A 21,805-nucleotide genomic window follows, 5' to 3' on the forward strand; every position below is an offset into this window, starting at 1 on the left:
AGTCTTTTATGATCCCATCTGTACTTAGCAATTTTTAGATCCTGGCTTGTTCTAGAGAATTCATTACATTTTGCTCTTTGAGGTCTTAACATGTCTTTTTATTTCTTGAACGCTACTCGTCGTTTTTTGATCTAGAAACAGCAGAAAGTGTCTCCATTTTCCAAAATCTTCCTTGATAGTAGTTACTAGGTCTGGGTGTATCTCTTTTCTTTTATAGACCTTTCATGGCCTTCACATTCTCATTTTCTTCATATCTGTCCAGACAGACTACTAAGACTTACTAACCTTTCTCTTAAGGAAGACTCTCTCCTAGCTTATTCTACCTTTTGTTTTCATTCTTCCATTGCTCCATTCAGTAAGACTGCAACGTATTTGTCAAATCATTACAGTTCCACCTTAATTCTCTGAGCATATCAGATTCCAAGAAAATCCTAACCACAGACCTTTTTGATGACTTCTTAGCCTTCATGTTTGCAAATAAGCTAAAAAAAGATAGCATTTTCATTACAGTAAGGGCTCTTGTCCCTTTACATTTGACTTTTTAATCAAATGCTATCACATTTCTTTAGGTAAAGCCATAGATTGAGTTCCAGGAATCTAAAGCTATATTGAGAATTTATATCATTAACAGATTCAGAGCCAGCCTGAGACCATGCCAGGTACAATCTGTGAATGTGCCTAGTTGCCTTTTGGTGGTACTGCCCACTGGATTAAGGTCAAGACACTATCAACTTGCAACATATTTCAAGAACTATTCCAGGCCTCTTCCCTTCCAGTATCCATTAACAATCTCTCTGAACCATGCTAAGCTATTTAAGTTTCTTGGCCATTTCATATACATCTAATTTTTCCATTTTCCATTTCTTTAGCATTCACCTTGGCCTGCTTTAGACAGTCTCAAACTATAGGCCAACATAGCAAAACTCATTTTATTTCAGAATAAGTCCTTGACTTTTGGGTAAAAATATTCTTTTATCTCAAAATGTATTTGTGAAGACTTCTAAGTTATGTTTTTATCATTAGAGCCCCTGTCCTGACATAAAGTTGAGGTTTATGACAAATATCTAGTTTCTGGGGTGATCATGAAAGCTACAGGTTTGGGTGAACAGAAGGGAAAACTTCTATGGTTTGGTTACTTTGGGTAGATTTTTTTAGGGAATTTACTGTGTTAGGCTCTGCTACATGTATGTTGCAGTTACTTTTTATATGGTTTCATTTTTGTGTGAGGACACTTATTGCCCACAGTTTTCTTACTCATGTGTTTGGGCCACCAGCCAGCATTCACAGCACATCAGTGACCCAGTTTGGTCCAGAAGCAGTTTGTGCATATTCTTTGGGCCTTGCTTTCTGGAATTGATTTTAAAATTTTCCTTGTTGCTTACAATTACATATATATTCTGTGATCACAACATTATGATGTTTATTATTTATTTGAATTTTACTTAAAATTTTGAAGGGTTTGGTGGTGGCTATCCTGGAATATGACACTAGGATTCTTAGAACATCTCTCATATTCATCTAAGAATATCATTTAGATTTGCTTGATTATATTCTGTCAGCTATCATAAATCTTATTTAATAGGTTCAAGGAAAGGACCCTTCAGTGGACATCACTCAGGACCTTGTAGATGAATCTGAAGAGGAGCGTTTTGATGATATGTCATCACCAGGTTTAGAATTGCCATCTTGTGAATTAAGTCGCCTTGAGGAAATTGCAGAACTTGTGGCATCATCTTTACCTTCCCCCCTGCGTCGTGAAAAACTTGCACTAGCACTGGAAAATGAGGGTTATATTAAAAAGCTCTTAGAGCTTTTTCATGTGTGTGAGGATTTGGAAAATATTGAAGGACTGCACCACTTGTATGAAATTATCAAAGGCATCTTCCTGTTGAATCGAACTGCTCTTTTTGAAGTTATGTTCTCTGAGGAATGTATAATGGACGTCATTGGATGCTTAGAATATGATCCTGCTTTATCACAGCCACGAAAACACAGGGAATTTCTAACAAAAACAGCCAAGTTTAAAGAAGTGATTCCCATATCAGATCCTGAGCTGAAACAAAAAATTCATCAGACATACAGAGTTCAGTATATCCAAGATATGGTTCTACCTACCCCTTCAGTCTTTGAAGAAAATATGTTATCAACACTTCACTCCTTTATCTTTTTCAATAAGGTAGAAATTGTTGGTATGTTACAGGTGAGTTAGATCAATTTTTCCATACTTACAAAGATACCTTCTTGATTGATATCATTTAAACTGTTAATTGATTCAGCAGAAGTAAGTACCTAATTTGAGTTTTGATTTATGTCTAAAGGTATGTATTTGGTTGATACTAGAAAAGATTACAATATATAATACTCTGGGACCAGAAGGTTGTTTTGTTTCCATCAGGGAACATAAATGTGAGAAGTCTAGCTTGATGAAATTACAGGGGAATGAATGGTCTTAACAAAATGATTGAATGTAGAATTTTAGATACATTAATTTTTCAGTTATGCATAGAATAGATTCAAAGGGAAAGATAAAATGAAGAAGCCAAGAAGTAGGTCATTAAATGTAGAATATAAATTCTGTAGAATTGGTAGCACTGCCAGATCATTATATATTAAAGGCCTAGTGTTAGGGTCAAGGGAATATAGTAGATACTGGCAAATTGTAGTTGAAGGTCTCCTTGCCAAAAGGCATGCTTTTGTACCAGAGGAAAGTATGGAGAAGTTGGATGTGAATATGAGTTACAACTCCACCTGTCACAACAGCTGTATGCTACTTGGGCAACTTTCTTAACTTCTTAAAGCTTCAGTTCTCTGATTTGAAGGATGGTGCTATTAGTACCAACTCTATAAAGTCATCTGAAGATTAAAGTCATGCATGAACATTATGCAACACTCTTGAGTATTTTTTATTTTTATTTTTAGAGCGTGCAGGTGGCGGGAGGGGCAGGCGGAAAGAGAATCTTAAGCAGGCTCCACATCCAGCAGAGAGCCTGACTCAGGGCTGAAGGCAGGCTTGATCTCACAACCTTGAGATCATGATCTGAGCCAGAATCAAGAGTTGGGCGCTTAACCTACTGAGCCACCCAGGCACTCCAAGCATTATTTCAAAATATCTGTTGTAATGGCTATATTAAACTCTAGATTTTCTTTCTATAGTATGCGGAGTCTCTTAGGTCTAGTGTTTTGGGTGCTTGTATCAGAATTGCCAGGGTGTAACGTTCCCTGGATTCTGCACAAAACACAAAATCTATAGCTGGCCAGTAGTCTGTTTGTAAGACACCCCCCCTCCCCCGCCAAAGTCAGAGGACCTCTCAGTATATTATCCCATAATGTAAGAATTAGTTTGTTCTAACTAGAACTTTAAAGTTGGTGTGGTGTAAAGATTTGTGAGTTGCACACCTCCCATGTTTTTTATTTATTTGATGCCCATGATACTAAAGAATAACAGATAGATATGACTTGGGAGACCTTTCCTCAGATCTATAAATAAAAGTAATTATTTGAAATCTGGATTTATTAAAGGAGGCAAATAAATGTCAGTATGAGCTGTTTGGTAGCACATTAGGAATAAAGCAGTAAGCTTAACTTGTATGGCTGTTCCTTTTTAGAAAGTTGCTGTATTTTCAGAGTCCCTGCCTTTGCTATCTTAAAAGATAAACAAAACATGAATTCAGATAGAAAAGCACATATTGCATGGAGCGCGGGATGTGGTGCATAAACAATCTTGGAACATGAAAAATAAAATGTTTTAAAAAAGAAAGAAAGAAAGACCAGTTTTACTAACACTGCTGTCCTGAAGCTAGGAATAATTCCAGTTCATATTGACCAATTTGATGTGCTTTTCCTGTTCATTTAAGACAGGCATGTAAACAAATCATATAGGCAGTACAGTCTAGTAAGGACAGTAGTATCTCTATACAGTGTATTGTGATTGATAATGGAGGAGGGAAAAGGTTTTGGTACTAATTGTTATTCTTTGATAAGAATCTTGTTTTTACAGGCTACCCTAGTGAGCCTTTGTTCCAGTCCACTTTTGATTCCTAGTTTCCTTGGATAGTCCTGAGTGTGTCTGGTCCTTCAGTGCCACATGATTCTCCTTTTGTTATGCAGGGACTTGTCACTTCACTTGTTTGTTTTCTTGGTCTTCATACCTGTGAACTGCCAGTTTTACTCATTAAGTATGAATAATTTCAAGTCTTTGTTTCCCTACATTATGCTTTGTAAAATCCTGGCTGCCCATGCTGTACTTCTGTTTTCTTGATACAGGTACTTCTTTCCAAAGTGCTGCTAGGAAGAAAATAGAATTTTATAAATTTTGTGACAACAGGTGATGGAGATAAAATTTAAAGCAGGTTCTTACCCCCTTGCATACACAATCATACCCTCCCTTTACTGTTAACTGCTCTGTACGTAATACTGTTAAACATCCTTTTTTTTTTTTTTTTTAAACGTTCTTATTCTCTCAACTTCTGTACCCCAAATGCAGCAGCTCAGAGACTCTTTTTCAGTAGTTTGATTTCCAGTTGGTGGGATATATTAGATCTGGGATGCATCTTGAAATTGCATGCCATTTGAATTATGGCCTATTTGTACATTTTAGAAAAAGTAAAAATAGAAATAACCATTTTAATATCACAGAAAATATTTCCAAAGAATCTACAACAGTGACTACAGAGTTTATAATCTAGTGAGAGATTACATACACACATATACATCTATACATATGAGGATATATTTAGACTTAGGCATGTCTATAGGGCTGAAATAGTGCTGATCTAGTACTAGCTAAGATAGTACGGAATTAAAGCATAACACAGTCTTGGTTAGAAATAGTGATGGAAGAAATTTGAATAGGTTATCAGGAGGTCTCTGCCACCTTCTGTGGTTGGTCTTCGGGTAAATTTCTTAAATCTGTCTCAGTTATACAATGAGGTAAGGTAACATCTGAGGTTCTTTCCAAGTTTTTTATTGACTTAACCCAGATTAGTATCCTAGGAGAGTACCTCTTTAATCTTTTTCAAAATAATGCTTATTAAATTCTGTGTGTCTGTCTGTATGAGATATTGTCAGATAATAGGTCTATCTTTTAAAGCTTTGCATTTAGCTTTTTAAATAATTGAATCCTTTTCTGTGTCTTTAAAATGTGAAAACTTTATCTTAATTTTTACCTTCATTTGAGAGGTTGTAGAACCTTAGTCTCTAAAGGTAAGATTTTAAAACTCTAAGTGAGGGGTTTGGAAAGTATGGCCCACACCTGTTTTTATAAATAAAGTTTTATTTGAACATAGCCACACTCATTTGCATATTATCTGTGGACGTTTCCTACTGTAATAACAGTTGTGTAGTTGTGGTAGACCATATGGTTCACAAAGCCTTATATACTCACAGTGTGGCCTTTAAATAAACTTAGGAAATAAGGCCTTGCCAGAATATAAAGAATAGCCTTCCTGTATAAATCCCTAGTTTATTCTTTAATAGTTTCATTTTTCCTTTTCTGTTTTAAATACTGTTGCCAATACCATCTTTTCTTCTTCCAGTTAGTGCAATTTGTATTCTACAGTATCTGAAAATTATGTTTTAATACACTCTTATCATTAGCATAAGTTTATCCTTTGATTTAACAGGAGGATGAAAAATTTCTGACAGATTTGTTTGCACAACTAACAGATGAAGCAACAGATGAGGAAAAAAGACAGGAATTGGTAAGACATTTGATACTTATGAAAGACACAAGACTTAAAACGACAGATCTTTTATATATTCATTTGTCCTTTTCCTTATTTTAGGTTAACTTTTTAAAAGAATTTTGTGCGTTTTCCCAAACGCTACAACCTCAAAACAGAGATGCTTTTTTCAAGACTTTGTCAAATATGGGCATATTACCAGCTTTAGAAGTCATCCTTGTAAGTTTGTTTCTCCTTATAGTTAATTACCATTTCATATATATATATATATTTATTTTTATTTTTATTTTTTTTAATTTTGATTTATTTTTTAAGATTTTATTTGAGAGCACGAGCTGGGGGAGAGGCAGAGGGGGAGAGGGAAAATCCGACACCCCGCTGAGCAGGACCCTGGGATCCTGACCTGAGGCAAAGGCAGCTGCTTAACCACATGAGACCACCCAGGCCCCCCAATTACCATTATATTTTTAATCCACAAAAATATATTTTTATGTAACATGCAAGTGTTTGACTATAGCCAGTATTTAATATTAGCTGTGTATTACATAAAGTAAAAAAGCTGTAAAATTCTAGTATTAGTCCTTACATACTACTGCAAGAATATTCAGAGGAATTTTCCGTATTTTTAATAATAAGTTGTTAATTTTGCAGCCTGTTGAAATGTTAAAGAAAAGTAAACGAGTAAAGAAAGGAACTTTATGCACAGAACAAATTTATATGCCAAATTTCCTTTACTTCTCTTATTGCAGTGTTTTCTTATAATTTGTTAGATTTTGGATTTACATAGCTGGAAGGTCTGTATTTTTATAATTATAGGAGAAATAAGTGCTATTTATCTGCAGGGCATGGATGATACACAGGTGCGAAGTGCTGCTACTGATATATTCTCATACTTGGTTGAATATAATCCATCCATGGTACGAGAGTTTGTCATGCAGGAGGCACAACAGAATGATGATGTAAGTAAGAAGTTAACAGAGCAAAAAATAACCAACAAGGTAAATATTATTTGCACTAATAGTAAGTATTTATACATGGGGAGCTATAACTGTATTTATTATTTATTTTAAAGATTTAAATAGCTGATATTTGGGAAAGTGTAGCCAGAATGTGAAATGGCTTATTTTTCCCTAAATTGGCTCCTGTCTCAGTTTACAAATTGTGTCTTAAAGCAGTTGCTTGTTAATGCTCAGCTTAAATGTCTTTTTAAATTTCTGAGGTCATGTTTCTTAGTTTTGTCATTGTCTTGTTTTAATCATTTAATCAATAAATTGTTGTATATATGGAATTATAAGTAACTTCCCTAGGAAAACATTGACTTTGTTAGGGATAGATTCTCAAAATTACCAGGAGTGAAGAAATGAAGCACAGTCCCTTGAAAAAGTATTTAGCGTACTTGTTTTACTACCTAACCATAAGGAGAACAAGCTGTTGTCTTGTTCACGCACACGCACACACACACACATCTGTTATAGAGTAAGTGAGGGAATCTATCCTGATAATGTGAAGTGCGCTCCTGGAGTACGTGGTACATGGCATATGCAGCAGCCCCAAATGTGTATGCTCTTCTGTTTTACTTTTAGATTATTAAACCAATGATCCTAATTTTTTTCCCCTCCTTCCCCCCAAAATCTTACAAGTAACTTTTAAGAATAAACTGATATATTTTTTGCCCTCAACTGCATCTTAAAAGGGGGAGCATCCTCTTGGGGGAGAAAAAAATCTATGCACAATTCCTATTGTATTTTTACAAAATGAGAAAATAGACTTCTACCTTTAAAAAAAAATCTTAATGTGTTGTGTTAAAGTGAAGTAGAATGCCTGGTGACTTCTTTGTTTAAGGTTGAGTTTTGTTTTGTTTTTATTTATTGCTAGGGTAAGTGTAGGAAAGTATCAGTTTGAACTGTTGAATATTGAGTCACATTTTTCTTCAATAAAATAGTCTTATCCAGAGTGCCAAAATACCTGTATTAATTTAAAATAAAGACTATTCTTGCTGGCCCTGAAACCTACATGCACCTACAGTGATGCACTTCCTGCACACGCAGTAGGCCTCTTGATTCCCAGTCTGTCTTTAGGTCCATCCTACCACTGCATACACAGACAAGAGCAGAGATTTCCTCACTGCATCTGTTTGTAGTTACTCCTTGGGCCAGGAACCAGTCATAGAGCCTTCAGGAAAACTAGTAATCAATTTTCAGTGACATTTGGAATCCATGCAACAGACTTGTTCTCTGTGCCATCTAAATAGCATAGTATTGTTACCCTAATTTCACACATTTGGGTACCAAGCACATTTACTTTAAATGGAAACTTTGTATCATTTACATGAATGGAGAATAGATACAGATCTCATTTGCTATAAGTAGAAGGAATCTATAGAAATGCAGTAGAAGTAGAACAATGGTGTAAATTCTGGCTAAATGTTAAACTGAATGCCCATTAGCTTCCTTCGGAAGGGAGATTTTTGTTATCAAGAAGTGTAAAGATCTCTTAGCGCCAAAGTTTGGTTTTTGCTTTAATCAAAAGAACTTAATAGAGAAAGAAACTTTCTTTTCTGTATTACTTAGTATAAATGTGCCTATACCACACTTGAGGGAAATGCTGCCATATATCCTAGTAGTTTAGTTAGTCGTATCATTTGGATTGCAGTTAACAAGACATCTAGAGCTAGATACAATGCTGTAACATGCATAGTATGTGCTTTTCCATTCTCATAATAAGTGATCCTTACTGTGTGTACTTTTCTCACCAGGATATTTTGCTCATCAACCTCATTATAGAGCATATGATTTGTGATACAGACCCTGAACTTGGAGGAGCAGTCCAACTTATGGGCCTGCTTCGAACTTTAGTTGACCCAGAAAACATGTTAGCTACTGCCAATGTAAGCCACAGGAATTTTTCTCTTTTTCATACTAGTATGTTATTTATTATTAGTAGGAACCAATGCAGTTAAAATTCATGGAAGTGTTTTTGATTCCTTAGAAAACAGAGAAGACTGAATTTCTGGGTTTCTTTTACAAGCACTGTATGCATGTCCTCACTGCTCCCTTACTGGCAAATACAACAGAGGATAAACCTAGCAAAGGTAAGATAATGCAGGTTGGTAGTAAGGTTCTTTGTTCTTGACTTCTGAAGTTCAGAGTTGATGTAGGGTAATAGTCTTTTAAAGTTTAGCCATTTGGTTATCACAGAGGAGAGGTGTAGTAATATATTTTCAAAAAAGGTGTTCAAGGTAGAATTCCTTTAAAGTGCTATAATTGGAGATAATAAAATGTACAAGAGGAGATAATAGTTGCTTTCAGAATTTAAAAACCGTTTTCTGTTAAAGCAATATATTTTCATAGGTTAAATAGAAGGAAATAATTAGGAAAAGTCATTGTAAGTTATTTGCACTCCGGATGTGTAGAGCAAAGCTGCTTACTATTAAACTTTTTATTTGCATTGAAGATTATTCATAAGGTTAGGGATACTTATTTCTGCATTTTCTTCCTTTAGCTTGCATAGTGTGCGTTTAATTCTGAAAGGAGTTTTAGGGTCTCCAGTGGGAAATACCTTACTGACATTTCAAGATTATTATTTTGTCGTATGAATTACCAGTGTAGTATAACTAAACCCTACTTAGAAAGTAAATGTTAAATTTATCCTTTTTTTGTGATTCTAGAATCATGTCTTGGGAACCTGATAATCATTTTTCCTGTCTACTTTATTCATATTAGGTAAAGCTTGAGGCTTCTTTCCAAACACATATATTTAGTTCTGCAAACATTTATTTAAAAACCCATTGTGTGGAAGGCATTGTACTACAATCTTTAGGGGCTAAATGGGGGAAATAAAAAGTGAGTAAAATACTTCCAGAGGCTTGCTGCCTGCTGAGGAAGAAAGGTAAGCCAATAATCATAATCCAGTGTGGGTTCATCTGTGTAATAAAGGAGCCACAAAACACATTGGAATCATTGGAGCAGAGAGAGTAATTCCACCAAAGAGCGGGTGGGATCCTTCTGGATCTCCTATGCTATGTGTACATCTTAAAAGAGCATTCTTGCACTTGGGAATAAAGTAGATCTAATAGATTTGTGTCCCAGCTCTGCCTTATCATTCAGACTTGGGTTTTGTGAAACTAATTCATCAGAGTTAAGAAAATGTAAACCACAGTTCTTGAGGCACATGGTAGGGATTCAGTGTTTGTTCCCTTTTCCTTAACTTTAAAATTTTGGGTCAACAGAAAAGATTTTACTTGGTTGTAATTTGGATACTTAAATTTAGAAAGGAAAAGAATGTTAGTCATTGAATAGAATTGTGTTTTGTTTTCAGATGATTTTCAGACTGCCCAGTTGTTGGCACTTGTACTGGAATTGTTAACATTCTGTGTGGAACACCACACGTACCACATAAAAAACTACATTATCAATAAGGATATCCTCCGGAGAGTGCTGGTTCTGATGGCCTCGAAGCACGCTTTCTTGGCATTGTGTAAGTGTTACTTCTGATAGAATTATGACGTGTAGATTATCGTGTTGTTGGTACCTTTGGGTCTTACTGCCTGAGAAGAAAAGATCACTGATATCAAGACACATAGATTTTTAACAGGAAACTACACCAATTATGTCGTTTCGCCATGAGATAATTTTCCTTTCATATCTTTCTCCATATACAGCAAAGGGCTTACTTAGTGTGTATCCACAAAATATGTTAAAGTATCTTATTCCACTATTAAAATGGCACCTAAGATCATTTTACGCTGTTATTTTTTAGTACTGCCTTTCTCATTACAAATTGGGCATTCTTGTGAATCATACATTAAATCATGAAGAATGTTTTTATAATTTGGAAAATCTATAGCTAATAGCACTGAGTTGCTAAAACACATTTCGAGTTACAGAATGCCTAGCACAAGTGTCTATATAGATGGTCCATTCTTTAATTGCACAAATATTTTTTCTCTGCCTTATTGAGCTATATTGAACATAAAACACTTTGTTACCTCAGATATTTTAGAGCAAGGGTGCCAAACTTCAAAAGTGATCAGATCCAGCCTGTGCTCTATTTTTGCACAATCTGCAAGCTGAAAAGCAGTTTTTAGGTTTCTTAAAGGGTTGTTTAAAGAGGAAAAAAAAAAAAAAAAAAACAAAACTACAGAGGCCATGTGTGGCCTATGAAGCCTAATATGTGTACTTGTAAACCAAATTTATGGGGATGGTAACTTTAACTGTGTTCTTAAGGCCCGAGTTTGTTAAAGTAAAACATGTTCCAGAACTGGAAATAGATTATTTAAGAATATTCTTGATCACAGCAGCCAGCCTTCTTTGGTAAGTTGACAGATCAAGTTTGGGGTACTTTAGAAGCTCAATAAGGTATGTCTGCTGGTAACTTCTGTCTTTTGGTGTCTATAGGTAAGTTTGGTTGTTTGGTGGTTGATGGCATCACAGTCATTCACTAATTAGAAGCCTAAACATATATCCATTTTTGCTACTTTTTTAAAATTTCCCATTATTTTTTTACTTAATGGATTTTTTTAAAATATCCTAAAATTTTTAAAAAATCCTAAAATTATAAAGACATGGTTTATAAGGATGTTTCTGATGTTAATTTGCTCTATAGTGTTTTATTTTTAAAATAGTATTAGAAATTGGTATCCTAAAAATATTAAACTTGGTATTAGGGTAACAGTTACCTTAGTTTTTCTGGTTAATGTACACACTGCAGGATGGACTGAGAATACTTGTATTCATGGTATATTTTCATTTTCCACCCTTCAGATATTTAGTAAAGTTACTTTCTTTTGATTGTCCAGGAACTTTGATGTTACCTGAGTAATCTTCTTCAGCCAAAAGTAAGAGGTAGCATTTTATGGCGTTAACCTAGACTGCTAAGGACAGCAAAAATAAATGAATTATTTTGGTTCTGCGGTACTAATAACCATGAGCTTAGTTAGCATTTGTAAAAGAAAAGCTTTTAAACTTACACTCCTTTTCCTTATATACCTACTACAGCAAAATAGAGCCCCACGACCAAGTTGAGAGGGAGTTTGTAACAAACGTTTCTTTCATGTCAACATAGAAAGTTTTGTTCCACTGTGGGAAAGGGAAGTTAGGACAGAATGGAAAAACTAAATGAATAAGTTTATCAGGTTTAGTTTGATAAATGTGTTAAACACCATATTTTATCAGTTTTATGCTCCACATTTTAGACATTTATCATCTCTCAAATCAAGGTGAGTTGTACTATTAATGGCATGTCATTGTGATTGATAGTTCTGCTTATTTGGTCTTCTTAGTGGTAGAGAAAGTTTTTTGCAGTCGGGGCATCTTAGATTTGATGAAGATGCTAGATATCTGGAAATTACAAGGAAAACACAGACCGTTAAGACCTGGGCTCAGCTGTCAAGCGGTTTTGAGTTCATTAGGAGGAGATAGTCATGTAAAAATCAAAATGTCAAAAGTACTATATTGAGGTGTGTTTGGAAGCAGAGTGGAAATAATTTATTCTACATGTAGGAGTCAGATCAGGAAAATTTTGCAAGAGAGGTAAATTGGGTTGTATCTTGGTCCTGGGAGAACGTGACTTTTTTGGTTGCAGGCACAGTTGATGTACATATGTGGGAAAGTGTAGCACGACAATGGTTTGTTGTGGGTAGAACATATGAGTCCAGTGGGAGAGTGCAGGAAAAGAAAAGCCTTTCAGTTCAGTTCATCTCTTTATTTTGCTTGCCATATTACAAAGAAATTTTCTCAGCAGCTTGAGAACTACGAAGAGATACATTACAAGGAAGGTTATATTGTAGGAAACTAAGCATGTTAGCACATTTTTAGTTGTTTTATTATTGTTTGGTTTAATGATAACTCAGTTTGGAAAATGAGGACTCTTAAACGATCCTATGTGACTGTCTTCCCAGATTGAGAACATGAGTAGTTTCTGGAAGAAGATGCCAGTCCTTAGGAATGAGCACTCAAAAACTGGCTTGAAGAGTATATAGTAGGAGTTTCTGATCAAGGATTTCTAAAAGAGCTAAGTGGGAGATTTAGGTTATTTTTAGTCTTCTAAGATTATAGATGGGAAATACCAGGTATAATGTTTGAGGGAGTGATTAAGTTTAGATGCCCTGTCGTAAGGACAGAAGGTAATAAGTGGTTAAATGCAAACACTTTGGGGACTTACAGAACTTCTCATTTTTTTTCTATCTGCTGCTTATTAAATGTTTTTATCCTATTTAAAGACAGCAAATCAGGTGTGTAGGGGAGACCAGCAATCCTTTCAAAATCTAGGTCTTCATAAGTTTAGGTATATACATACACCAGTTTTACTGTCTTGTTTCCTTAGCTTTTCAGGATTCATGTTGTCTAGCATTTGTTAAAAACATGGAAATCCATGACAGGAATGAAATAAAAATTTTATTGTAGATGCTTTTATCCAGCCATCATAAGTTACGTATGAGGCAAAAAATGTCATCTTGGGACATGAAAGCTCATGTGCTAACATAAAGATGAATTATTTGTTTTAAAGATGATTGAAATGAAACACCAGAGATTCCTGGCATGTTAATGAAGGTTATAGATAAGAAGGGAAGCCGAGTGCACTTCACATTGGAGGTCTGCAGTTCTGCCAGTAGGACCTATCCCAAAAGTGTTCTCTAATTTCCTTTGAGCAATTTGACTTCATAGAGCTTGCTGGTAACATTTTTGAAAGCAACTCTTATTCAACAGCAAGTAGTGGTCGGCTATTCTTGATGCAGATTTCTTTTGGGGGAGGGGTCTGAATGGAAATAACCCAGTTCTGGATTTAAATAAATTAGAGCAAATGGAAATGAGCAAAACAGAGACCATTAGAAGCACCTCTGTCTGTACCAGCAGTTTCTGGACAGAACTGCATAGCTTGGGCTTAGTGAATTCTAGGAAGGGAGTTTCTTTTCATTTACCTAGGAACTGCGTGCAGCCCACGGGGTTCAGCTGGTGTGTGTTATGGTAGGACACAAGTCTCCACGAAGCCTGCATAGTTGGAGGACAAACTCTTAAAATAATAGCTCTTGCCTTAATTACTAAAAACTTCACATTTGGCCTGAGCTCTAAAGTATTGATTTTTATTCTAACAAATGGAACGGCCTCACTAGTTCCTTTGTCAAGTGACATTACAAAACACCAAACTTTCCCTTGTTTTGGGAAGACAGACCCTTGTTAGGCTTTGACTTAACACACAGGTGCCTCTTATTGTTTAAAATGTCTTATTTCACCATGCTTATGTATTTGAAAATAATTCAGTAGTTTACAAAAAATGCAGTTACTATTCTATAAATTATTTTGAAGCTCCCTGCCCAGAGTGTCACTTTAGAGAGAGACACTCTTAAATAAGTTGCATTGTTAAGGCAGTTTATAGCCAACTGTACCTAATTGGGCATTCACTTGTGGACCTCTTTTCTGCCAACTAAAGAAACATTGAGCTGCTTTACTCCTCTGCCTTCCCACCCAGAAACCGTGTCAGCATGGTTGCCTGGCTACCTGCTCATGAAGGACTTGATTAATAACAAATTGGCAATTTAACGAGCCACTTCCATGATCTCCAAAGAAACCAAAATACAAACACAATATTTAATCTTGCCAACCGAAGACGATGTGACTGCATGAAGTGAGTATGCTTTTTTGAACTGTTTACAATACGTGGGGCATTAACTTACCGACAAACTCCCATGTAGGTAAAGAGGGCTTTGTCTAGCTGTCTGAGTATATTTGGATCTTGACGAATGGTGACTTAAATAACTCCCCATACCTCAAGATGTAAATATACCTTTTAATCTGTAAGTTAAAGCCTAATTAATTGTAAAAAGGAAAATTAGGAAAAAAATTAAAAAGCATACTCGCTGCAATAAGCACAGAGGACCACATTTGAAACAAAACAGCCTCTAAATTTATTTCTGAACTCTGGGAAGGCAAGTTTTGGGTCATGCAGAGTTTGGTGGGTTTATAGTTATCCTGACACATCCACAAACCAACCAGTGTAAACCCAGAACTCTAATGCAAAATAGTAAGAGTGTCCAAAAATAATGAAGATCAAATTACACAGTGGATTGCCCTAATAAAAGAACAGTTTTTCTGTTGTTTTTAAGGTGAATATAAAGTATATGTTTAGCATTTTCATCTGAAGTAGTATGAATTCGTTAGCCCTATTTTAGCTCTTACATTAGATGTAAAGTACATGTTGGTCATTAGTAAATTCCAGAGTTTTTCTGGCTCTCCAAGACTTGTGTTCTATAATGACATACACTACTTCTAGGGTGCATTTTTCTGATAACCATTTTGCAGTCCTTATCTTTAGGTTCATGCTTCTGGAAGCAGTAATAGATCACTGCACGAAGAATTATATTAAGCAGGTCTTTTTAAAGAAAGTCTAAAATATGGAAGTGTGGTATGTAATTTGAACAATAATGCCTCTGTGTTTCAGGTGCTCTTCGTTTTAAGAGAAAGATTATTGGACTAAAAGATGAGTTTTACAACCGCTACATAATGAAAAGTTTTTTGTTTGAACCAGTAGTCAAAGCATTTCTCAACAATGGATCCCGCTACAATCTGATGAACTCTGCCATTATAGAGATGTTTGAATTTATTAGAGTGGTAGGTTCTGTATTTGTTAGAATGTTGGTTTTAGTTATTTAAGATTATTGAATATGTATTATTGGTATTCTGGCTTGAGATTATATTTGAAGAAATTTTTTAAAAGAAGCTTGTAGAAATTCAGTTCAAAGTAATAAAAACCAAAAAAATCTTCTCTCAGCAGCTGTGAGTCCTTCATAGGATGGCTTGGAAAAAAAAAACTGATGCTGTCATGATACTGTACTCATTTTAAGAAAGTAGAATGACAGTTAATAGAAAGTATTTGGTGTGATTTTATTTTGTTTTAACTGAGGTTTTCTGAGTTTGGACTTTGTCCTCTATATTTTTAAAGAACAATTTCATAAACTCGATTCTTTACTAATAGTAGTTGGCTTGTGGTTCTCCCACAAGTGTGTGTCAGAATTATCAGTAGCGGTTTTTTTTTTTAAATTATGGTAAAATGTTTACCATGTAAAATTTGCCTTTTTAAGTGTACAGTTCCTTGGCATTAGTATACTCACACTGTTGTGCAGCTATCCCCACTGTCCCTCTCTAGCACTTTCCTGTGATGTGCTGATCCCCCCCTCCACCACCACCACCACACTTATTGAAGAGTCATCTAGGTGGGACATGGGCATTTACTTGAGGAAGACCCATAGTTCAGAGACACACCAAAAATCAGAGACTGTGGAATAGCCACTTACGCCCATTTTCATTGTTTTGTTATCTCTAAGACTGGCTAATAATTTTATGAAGTTAAACTGTTTTGGGCAGGTTTATGACTTACTACAATTAAGTCTTTCTTGCTAAAAGAAGATTCTTCCTATCGTATTTTTCATTATAATCCTTGTCTGTAGGAAGATATAAAGTCATTAACTGCTCATGTCATTGAAAATTACTGGAAAGCACTGGAAGATGTAGATTATGTACAGACATTTAAAGGACTGAAACTGAGATTTGAACAGCAAAGAGAAAGACAAGATAATCCCAAACTTGACAGGTAAATCACCACATTTTTAACCTATTCATTCAAGTTGTGTGGCGGCGCCTCTTTTTGCTTGTTTCATATTATTGTGCTTGGCCGGGGGAGGGGATAAGCGGTGGTTGCAGCTTTCTGTAATGGCTAATATGAATGTTTTTCTGAAGGTGTGTGTGGTGTTAGTAGGATCTGTAGACTCTTCCTCGGGTATATATTAAGCTAGTTAATGAGAAAGAAAACCCCATCACTGACATGGTAGTGGGGCTTCATGTGTCCAAAGCAAAATCAAAACGGTCTAAGTCCATGAATTAGGATTTGTGAGTTTCTGATGTTAACAAGTTTAACAACTGATCCGTGATAGTACAGTTTCCATAATAGTTTGCACTAGTTAACACTTGATAGGGTGGAGTGTTTAGTTCTGTGAAAAGTCTGGTTCTTCATTAGCCTCTCCGTATATAAATCTTTTAGCTCCTTGATCTGTTCAAATGATCTAATTTGGAGCACCACTTGAAGATTATCTCACTCACTTTGGGTGAGTCCCTTAAGATTTTATTTATTAGAGCACTGGGACGGGGAGAGGCAGAAGCAGACTGTGCACTGAGCTAGGAACCCCATGTGGGACTTGATCCCAGGTTCCTGAGGTCACACCAGAGCTGAAGGCAGAGGCTTATTAACTGACTGATGTCAGTTAACCACCCAGGTGCCCTGAGTCTGTGTACTTTCTTCTCTTTACTGCTAGTATGCGTTCCATTTTGAGGAATCATAGATATCGAAGAGATGCCAGAACACTAGAAGATGAAGAGGAAATGTGGTTTAACACAGATGAAGATGACATGGAAGATGGAGAAGCTGTCGTGTCTCCGTCCGACAAAACTAAAAACGATGATGATATTATGGATCCAATAAGTAAATTCATGGAAAGGAAGAAATGTATGTTGAAAAACTGGGCAAGGAAAAATAGTGGCTTTCCAACTCCAGGCTTATTCTGTATTTCTTGACAAAATGGGGAGTATCTACTTTGTCATGACCTAGATTTTAGAGACTTTGTTGCTTTCTAGAATGTGAATTAATAGCTGCGGGTGAAGGTAGGGACCAAATTTTCTTAATCTGACTTGACCCAGGAGAAATACATTATTTCAGGAAGGGGAGGGACACTGAATATTGAAGGTCTCATTCCTTCCCAGTAGTGAATTGAACTTGTGTTTTTCCCTAGCAGAGGAGTGAGCAGTTAATTGTGGTTTAGTGCCACCTCATTTGGGGGGGGGGATTAAAAAAAGAGGAGGATGAGTGACAACTATTGACAATATTCTTATTTTTAGTAAAAGAAAGTGAGGAGAAAGAGGTGCTTCTGAAAACGAATCTTTCTGGTCGGCAGAGCCCAAGTTTCAAGCTTTCCCTCTCTAGTGGAACCAAGACTTCTCTCACCAGCCAGTCACCTGCAACCAATCTGCCTGGTTCTCCAGGCTCTCCGGGATCCCCAGGATCTCCAGGCTCTCCTGGCTCTGTCCCTAAAAGTGCATCTCAGACGGCAGCTATTACCACCAAGGTACGTTCTGGCTTCCAGGCCTGTCTCATTTCACCTGTCTCAACAATAATTGTGACCAAGATTTCCTTTAGTTATTGTCTTTTGGAACTGGTTTAAGCTTTCTGAATAAGAAAGAATAATTCTCCCACTACCATCTGAATGTATTGAAAACCTGAGCAATTTCTCAGAGGTCTTTATGACCAGCCCAAAAGGCTGCATGAATTATTTTGGTTATTTGCATTTTAGAACTCGGGTTCAGATTTGTGTCAGAACATTTAGAGAAATTTTAGTTATTCTTTAGCAACTTTCCCGGTTACTACCCAGCTGAAGACTTGTATGAAAGAAAGATCAGCATCTGGACACTCACACATTGTTCTGTCAAGCAAGATTTATAAAAAAGAAGTAGCCATCTGTCATTCACATTTCATAAGAAAGCATCCCAGTTTTAACAGCAAAAATGCGGACAAGACATAATATCAGAACAGAAACCAGTCCTTTTCACGACCGCCTGCCGTCCCGGACTAGCGGTTCACAGACGGGCATTTGGGATGGGTTGATCTAAACCAGGAATAGAGTGCCCCGTACACAGTTCTTTACTCTGCCGTGAGCATGAAACCCCTGAGGGCTAAGAAGTGAATCGATGTTAAACTGGAGGGCAGAGCGGGGTGAACTTTCCCACAGCCACCCGCGGGGATGAGCCTCCGTGGTTTCTGGCGAAGGCAGGGGTCTAAAAGGAGGCCAGGAGGAAAGGCAGAATCGCCTACCTAACTTCTGCTAGTTGGTATGTTCTCATTTCTAGTAGTCCGTTTATCTGTTGTAGTTTTCAAGATTTTGTAATGCACTGTTAAGTCTTAGAAACAGTAATTGTTAAATTGAGGAGAGGTTTTATCTCCTGGCCATTTGCTAAATTTATATAGGAAAAATATGACTTTCAGTTACATATAATCTCACTATCCAAAAATAGCCACACTTTGTATATTGGGGGTAGGGGGGCTGAGAATCTGTATCCTTTATCTAGTATTTGTGTGTTAAGACTTGTTTTTTAAAAGCTCTATTTTTCTTTCTGAACAGGGAGGCCTCGTGGGTCTGGTAGATTATCCCGATGATGATGAAGATGACGATGAGGATGAAGACAAGGAAGACACGCAGCCATTGTCAAAGAAAGCAAAGTTTGAGTCCTAATAATGGCAACTGCCTCTGATCAGCACCTGTTGAGAAAACTGGTTCTCCACCCCTCCCCCCTACAAAATCCACGAAAAGCAGTGGTCTCTTGTGAGTGACTGATGCCGACCGGCCTCGCAAACTTGACTTCTGCTCATCAAGTGCCAATTCAATGGAGCAGGCGGAGGGGATGATACACATTTAGGGGAAAGACTTAAGCCTTTGAGCTCTCCAGCTTGGACCACACATTGCCCTTTTCTCAGGGAAGGAAATGGAAACAAAAAGCCAACAGGGCAGGGGTTTGTAAGTGGAACTCTGGATTGACTGGTCAGTTGCCACAATCAGAATATGCTTTCTTGGACCATGTTTGAGACTCAGAAGAACAGGCTTTTGTGCCGTGATTCTTCACGAGTTAAGAATGCCAGCAGTTTCTTTCTATAAAGAGACCTGCCTTTAAAATCCTACATTCTGAACATTTTAGTCAAGCTACAACAGGTTTGGAAAACCTCTGGGGGAGGGGCGAATATAAAGTTTCCTCTTTTTTATCTGTTCCCTTTGCCCTTCAAACTGCAGATTTTTTTTTTTAAAGTGGGGATTTGTCCCTACTTGATTAAAGATTGAGTGGAATTCTAGATGTGGTCATTTGTGTCATAATTTTTTTTGTTTCATTTTGTTTTTGATTTTTTTTTCCTCCCCTGAGTGTATGCTTAGTTGTTGAGTATATATATTTGGGACCATTAAAACTTTTTTTGATGTAATATAACCTAACGTTGTGCTGGTACCTGTTTTACCATGTGTAATTTTTGTTCACATCACAGTTCTTAATTTGTTTAGAGTTTTATGAAAGATGGTATAGTTTTTATTGACAAAAACAAAGTAATCTTACAACTATGTGCATACAAAAGCAATACTATTTTGTGACTAAATATTTTATATTAAAATTTACATCAGCAACTGTCTTGAGAATTCAGGGAAATAGAGTGGAATTTAAAATTTCAACAGTTTTGTTAAACCTAGAAACGTGAAATTAGTATTCCAAAGAGATTCTGAAATTTCATATCTTGGGAAAATGACGGTACATTAAATCAAAATCGAGGCTGGATGATTTAAAAATAACATTTGACTTTTGAATAATAAAAAGAAAAGTGAAGAGTAAGAGAAATTGTATTAGTTGTATGTTTTTTTCTTTTTCTTTTTTTAACCACTCACTTTGGAATACCAGCTGCAGTTGTAAGTGGTGGTTCCTAAATAAATACTTGGCCAAAGGACCATCAGCTAGCTGTTCCCCTCATTACAACAGTATTTTTAAATAGGTTCTTCTTATTGTCTTAGGTGTGCTAAAATTCTTTTAAGGAAATGAAAACAAATACTTTAATGTCACATTCCCTCACTTTTTTTTAATAAGCTTTTAGAACTTACTGAAGAATGTGTTTGCAAATGTGAATAAAAATCCATACCCAGGAAGAGATACTATTTTAAGTATCCTCTACTTTAACTGAGTATCTGACAAAGCACCGTGTGCTTCTGTCTTCTCTCTTTTGTTTAGTCCTCCGTAAATTCTAACGTGTGGTACCAAAAACAAGGTTATATTGAGTAGTTGGGTAGAAAACCAGAAAGTGACAACTTGCTACTACAGTCACGAAACGAGTTTTATCGTTGGCTACGTATTTTTTTAACATAAATTTTAGGTGCATAATTATAAGAGTTTAAGTGTATTTCACTGCAGTATAGAGCTACTTGTGAGTCCCAAGTTGTGGGTATTAATAATTGAAGTTAATCAAGTTATCTTGAAAATAAAGAGAAGAAAGATCTGAAGTTCAGTTATATTACGTCTTCCTTTATGCCTTAACCCTACTGACGTTGCTGGCTAGGCTCCTGGAACACTTACTTGTCCTGGTATTCTGACGGTGCTTGAGAAGACAGGAGGAGCATCCCGTGCCTTCATAAATTATGATCCAGTATTTAAAAAAAATATTCACTATCAGCCCTCAACATGTTAAGTGATACCCCTTCCCTGAAGGACAGTTGCTTGTTCTTAGCCATTAGTGATTACCGATACTGAAGCAGCAAATTGACACAAGTTGCTGTAACAGAAATTAGATTTAAAACAGCTTGTCATTTCATAGAGGAAGAACTTAGCAATAAATTGCTAAAAAGACAACAACACTGGATTGACAAGCCCACCTGACTCCAAAGTCTGTGGTGCTGAACAGATGCCTGTCTCGGTAACGGATACAAATAGCACGGCATGAACAGTTAGTTAGAAACTGTTATTTTCCATTTTAATGATATGTATTGGTTCTTTTGCTCATTTTGCAATGTCGAAAATGAAAAAAAAAATTTCGCTTCCCATGTGATTACCCAACAACTTCTGGCAAAGACAGACTTATAATTAACTACAGGAAACACCTTGATGTCCTGTCTTGTCCAGAAAAGCTACCCTGGCTTTTTTTTTTTTTTTTTTTTTTTTAAATAGAATTAAAGCCTGACTGTTTATTTCCCTGACTATACTCAAATCCTGTCTATAATTTTCTCTGGAAATCAGTTTTTGTGAATTTGGAAATGAAGAAGAGGCATGGAATGGGGGAAGTCTTCCTGTTTTTGTTCTTAATTGAGTTAAAGCAGTAGCCTTTGTAAAGTTTGCTAGATTAGAACAGCAAGCAGTTTAAACTGGAAGATATTTTTAAGTGGAAAACTTCAGTCAACAGAGTTCTAGTATTTACCATAAGTAATTGCTTAAACTGGCACTGTCAAAATCACTTCTGGAGGAAAATTCAGGTCCTTCAAAATTTTTAACAAACAAGGTTATATTAACTTTTTCTGCCCTAACATCCATTTAAAGCAAAAGGATTATAAAAACCAGTTTTTAATGGAA

The 21,805-nt window shown here is 36.1% G+C and overlaps 1 protein-coding gene across 3 annotated transcripts in view; it reads left to right on the forward strand.

Moving 5' to 3' along the window:
* The window catches only part of LOC111148482 (protein phosphatase 4 regulatory subunit 3A), a 36,415-nt gene extending 16,323 nt beyond the window's left edge, over positions 1-20,092 (forward strand). The window contains exons 4-15 of one of the 3 annotated variants that reach the window (XM_022505055.1): positions 1,583-2,200; positions 5,622-5,699; positions 5,784-5,900; positions 6,524-6,679; positions 8,437-8,568; positions 8,670-8,772; positions 9,999-10,157; positions 15,117-15,286; positions 16,123-16,265; positions 16,984-17,174; positions 17,564-17,790; positions 18,841-20,092. In XM_022505055.1, coding sequence (XP_022360763.1) covers positions 1,583-2,200; positions 5,622-5,699; positions 5,784-5,900; positions 6,524-6,679; positions 8,437-8,568; positions 8,670-8,772; positions 9,999-10,157; positions 15,117-15,286; positions 16,123-16,265; positions 16,984-17,174; positions 17,564-17,790; positions 18,841-18,951 — 2,205 coding nt within the window. In that variant the 3' untranslated portion in view covers positions 18,952-20,092. The remainder of the gene's footprint in view (positions 1-1,582; positions 2,201-5,621; positions 5,700-5,783; positions 5,901-6,523; positions 6,680-8,436; positions 8,569-8,669; positions 8,773-9,998; positions 10,158-15,116; positions 15,287-16,122; positions 16,266-16,983; positions 17,175-17,563; positions 17,791-18,840) is intronic. The other 2 variants (XM_022505056.1, XM_022505057.1) reach the window with 2 other exon arrangements.
* Positions 20,093-21,805: the final 1,713 nt, after the last annotated feature.

Source organism: Enhydra lutris, unplaced genomic scaffold (assembly GCF_002288905.1).
Source record: "Enhydra lutris kenyoni isolate GAN:26980312 unplaced genomic scaffold, ASM228890v2 scaffoldscaffold20, whole genome shotgun sequence".
NCBI lineage: Eukaryota > Metazoa > Chordata > Mammalia > Carnivora > Mustelidae > Enhydra > Enhydra lutris.